Source organism: Rana temporaria, chromosome 8, assembly GCF_905171775.1.
Source record: "Rana temporaria chromosome 8, aRanTem1.1, whole genome shotgun sequence".
Lineage (NCBI taxonomy): Eukaryota > Metazoa > Chordata > Amphibia > Anura > Ranidae > Rana > Rana temporaria.
The window spans coordinates 89,290,519-89,295,211 of NC_053496.1; the positions used below are offsets into that span (position 1 = coordinate 89,290,519).

General features: G+C 40.2%; 1 protein-coding gene across 2 annotated transcripts in view; it reads right to left on the reverse strand.

Annotated features, from left to right (window-relative positions):
* Positions 1 to 1,072: 1,072 nt before the first annotated feature.
* SUPV3L1 (Suv3 like RNA helicase) overlaps positions 1,073 to 4,693 on the reverse strand; it is a 28,908-nt gene continuing 25,287 nt past the window's right edge. For both annotated transcript variants that reach the window (XM_040362187.1, XM_040362188.1), the window contains 2 exons: positions 3,621 to 3,769; positions 1,073 to 1,546 (listed from right to left, as the gene is read on the reverse strand). In XM_040362187.1, coding sequence (XP_040218121.1) covers positions 1,135 to 1,546; positions 3,621 to 3,769 — 561 coding nt within the window. In that variant the 3' untranslated portion in view covers positions 1,073 to 1,134. The remainder of the gene's footprint in view (positions 1,547 to 3,620; positions 3,770 to 4,693) is intronic.

Genomic DNA, 4,693 nt, shown 5'->3' on the forward strand with positions numbered 1-4,693 from the left:
ATATAGACCCTGCATTGGGATGGCACTGGGGTGCATATTCAGGCATCCCCCTCACACAATTATGCACAAGGATCATTCCCTTTATTTAGTCGATAACCCAAAATGTTGTAAACCAATGTGGTATTTAGAACAAAGTCTAGTTAAAAGGAGAAGTTCACCTTTTGTAACATGTTACACCCATATTCAGGGTGCAACACGTTACAAAATCGATGGGCTTTGCATCCCCCGCTCGCAAGCCAGGCCCGCCTGCATCATTCATTCACAGAGTTCGGTGAATGGAAAGCTATAAAAAGGTGCGACGGGGCCTTTACGGCTGTCGGCTTGTAGTTCTTAATGAACTACCTTTATATAACAAGATATACGTGTGAGCCGCTCAGGCTGTATGGGAATGAAGTCTATGGTCCAGGCAATGATAGAGATTGATAGGTGTCCCAGGAACTGCACATCAAGTCAAAGCCTCCTGTGTAATAGTGAATCGCAGTCTTAGCCTGGACCCCTGTCTGCACACTTGTTTCTTTGCTTACACTTTGCAAGAGGCTGGCCATTTAAAACCTCCTTGCAACCAGATCTTCTATGGTTGTTCTATGTATGTGCGTCCTTAAACACACAACCTCTATGACCAGCCCTTTACAAACCTGATAGTCATTCTTTCACCGAGTGGTGGCCGATGATGCATTTAACCGCCCCCTCCCCATGAGTAAGTCCTGGTGGGAAAAATTAAACGTGTTGGATGCATGACTTGGCGGGGGGTCCAGTCTGAGACTGCTATTCACCATCACGCAGCAGGCTTTGACTTTATGTGCGGCTCGTGGGACACCCATCAGTCTCAATATACTACCATGGTGCCTTTTAGCAGGTAGTTCATTGAGACTTCCTGTTAGTGTGCAACTGCCTGTGCATACGATGTATGGGCAGACAGTTTATACACACAGTCTGCAAGAGCCCTGCATTGTACCCACAATCTACTGATAACTGGTGCAATGCTTTCCAGGCTGCCTATAACAATAATAAAAACTTATCGTTTAAACAGGAGATCACTCGAAAATTATATTATAATAAAAACCTAAACAAATTTGATATACAATCTTTTTATTTTGTACAATAAAAAAAAATAAAAAATGTGTTTAAATGGCACTATTTCTTCTTTCTTGTCTTTTTAAAACTGTCCATATCATAGGATGTCCCTCTAGCGTGGCTTCCATGGTCATTCTGGCGATTTAACCATTCTTGTTGAAGCTGCTTTAGCATGCTTGGTGTAAGGAGTCCGTCCTTCACCAACTTGGAAGTGAGAGACCCATTTTGTGCTTCTGAATTTATTGGAGTCCGCCTACTTCCCCTGCTCCCCTTCGGTACAGTACTCGAGTTCTCATCTGTAGGCGCGCCACGAGGTAGAACATTGCCCTCCATCAAATGAAGATTAGATGCAGCTTCTGATGCTCTGATGAGTTTAGTAATGTTATAAACACCATTCTGAATAATTACATCTAGCTCTTTTTGTATGGACCTTACAATCCCAGCATGTGGAAACATATCCATAAAACGGTAACTGGGTAGAAAAAAGAATACAAATAAAAATCATGAAATGTCATCAAAAACTAAGGCTCCATTCACGCTTGATGCTACAAAATGCTCAACATCCAAAATGCCATGGTTTACAATTATGCATGTTCACACCGGAGTGTAATGCCTTTGCCTGAGCAGAACTGCATGGTACCATGCAATCCAGTTGCAGTGATTTTTTTAAAGTAGTGCATGCAGTACTTTGGTGCTGTCTATTGGGATTCAGCCCATTCAAAATGAAAAGGCTCTAAATGGCACTGCATGTGATTTGCATAGGAATGTGCATCGCATTCCTGTGCGATTCCTGCCGTGATGTGGCCCTTAAACAAATTTTGTTGCAAGTTCCTACCTTTTTCCTGTTCTGAAGAAAATACTGTTTACTTGACCAAGTCTTTCCAGACTAATTCCTGAATGGGAAGGTAAACCTTCATTATAATCACCTGATGCACTTTCAGTGTTCCAATGAGGTCCACTGCACTGCATGTGGTGTGAACGGGCCCTAAAGGTACGCAGATAATACTTTTTAGTTCTGCATCAAAAAATAAATTGGAAAGTAGGGGATATGGGTTCCAATGGTGTAGTTCACACCAGTCAGTGCAGTGAGTTCCAGTACTTTAGAGTTCCAGGAAATAAAAAAAAAAAAAAAAAGTACAACATTCTGCTTTTTTCCTGCACAGAACTGTACTGAAACACAGTAAAAATCATAAAAATGCGTCAAAAACGCACCGGACCCCAGTCCAGTATTAAAAAAAAATAAAAAAGGAAAGAAACGACAATGCAGAAAAAAAAAAAAAGCATCGAGAACGGATCTAGAGGACTTTTTTTGGTGTGAACGGGCACTTAGATGACAAATTAAATTCCTACTGTAGGGGTTGCTTAAAATTTTACTTGCATCTTTAGTAGATATCTTAGAAAAATCACTAATCTGAGAAGCAGAAAATGAGACTCCTGGGGGTATTCGGCAAACCAACAAATTGCCATATTACACAAAATGTTATTGAGTGTAAAAGGACGGCTGGGTGGGAGCCCTATTATCCTAGGTGGAAGTCATAACCACATCCCAGGATCAGCCGTGCTCACCGGCATGCTGCGGTCAGCATGTGATCGCTGTGACTGATAACAGCAGATCACATGACATTTGTACACAACAAATGGCTTTGTTTCATGTCATTCATTGTGTTGATATCAGTGATTGATCAGTGATCACATGGTACAGACAGGGCCAATCAAAGCTCATCTGTATCATGTGATTGGCTGTGGCCAATCACAGCTAGTCACAATAGTAATATGGTTGCTTATAAGTGAAATTCACTGTTATAAGCAAATCATTGTGTGTAAAACAAACTTAAATCCATCCTGATCATTGCTGTATTGCTATGGTCACTGTATGTAATAAAGAAAGATGTGATAAATAAAATTATATATATATTTTTTTTTACATACAGTCAGTGTCCCGGAACCAGTTATATGATAACGCTGTACTGCACTGGTGACAGTATGTAAAAAAAAAAAAAAAAAAGTTTCCAAATTGTGTGTTTAGATTTAATATTTTTTTTAAATTGTGACAAAAAACTACAACTTCAAAAAACTTGCCATGGCTGTTACTAAATACATTGGACTGACTACTTTTCAAAAAAGCAACATTTGTGGGTATTTGTACTGTTCTGGCATTTGGCCCTCAAGAAATTAGATAGGCCGTCAGTAAATCAGGAATGATAAGAGTTACACACACACACACACACACCTCTATATATATATATATATCTCATCCAGAAAGCATTCACAGCGCTTCACTTTTTTCACATTGTTATGTTACAGCCTTATTCCAAAATGGATTAAATTCCTTGCGTTCCCTCACAATTTTACAAATACCCCATAATGACATTTGTTTGAAATCTTTGTAAATGTATTAAAAATAAAAAATGAGCCTGTTTTTTTTGCCAAAAAGGCACCTGAAGGACTAATGTCAATTCAAAAAAAATACTGTTACACCCAACATCCTGCAGCAGAAGATACCGACCCATTTATTGCTCCATTTATGTAAATGTAACTCGACTCACCTTAACCACAAATAGAGATCCAAGATATCATGAACAGCTTCCAGATGCATTAAGTCTTTAATGCTTTTGGGAGAGGAAACCGGCCAATGTACATGCTTACAGATCCACTGGAACGTTAGAGGCTCATTCCTGCTGAACTGTCGTGCAAACTAGACAAGAAAAAGAAAAAGAAAAAAAAAAACACATTAAAAAGGGATTTTTGACTTGCCTGTAAAATACTTTTCTTGAAGTACAGTATAAGATACATTAGGCCCACAAAGTAATAAACATAGGAATCTGCACTCAACTTGGAGAGCACCTTGTGCCCAAACTGGTGTCCACCAAAGCCTGAATGTCCACTTGGTAAAACCTAACAAATGTGTTAACAGAAGACCAGCTAGCGGCCTTGCAAAGCTGATAAACAGATGTCTGAAGCCAAAAAAAACATGGAGGCACCGAAAGACCTAGTCAGGTTACCATGAAAACGAAGAACCACGCTCTTCAAGGCATAAATAATAGATACAATAAAAACAAAAACACACACCACACCTTGAAAAGTAGGGAATGTCATCATTGGGCTCAAAAGAGGCCTCTGGAGAGCCAATAAAGCCAAAATAAAATCCAATGGAGACACTGGGGGACAAATAGGGCTATCCACTGTACAATAGTTTTGGCCAAAGCGTGAAGAGTCTCTGAAAGAAAATACCTAGGACTGAGATTTGACCCACGAGAGTACTCAAGGACAAGCTCTGATCCAGACCAGACTGGAGAAAAGACAGGATACATTCCACGGAGTACCCTCCAGGAAGTCATTTGCCTTCCTCACATCATGTGAAGTAAGCCCTTCATATGCGATGACAGATTTCTAAAAAATTCACTGGCCCTTCTAACAGGTCAGGCCAGTTGAGGAAGAATCCATGGAGAGAGTCTGAGGGAATTGTTTGGCACCCCGATTAGGTGCTTTCTATTGCCAAAGAGTACCTCATGCCCTCCAAACTGTTCAGATTAGACCGAGTGCCAATACCAGCCCTTTTTACCCCAATCATCGTACACGGAGTAGATGTGAGGTAAACTCCAAAGGAAGGACTATTTAT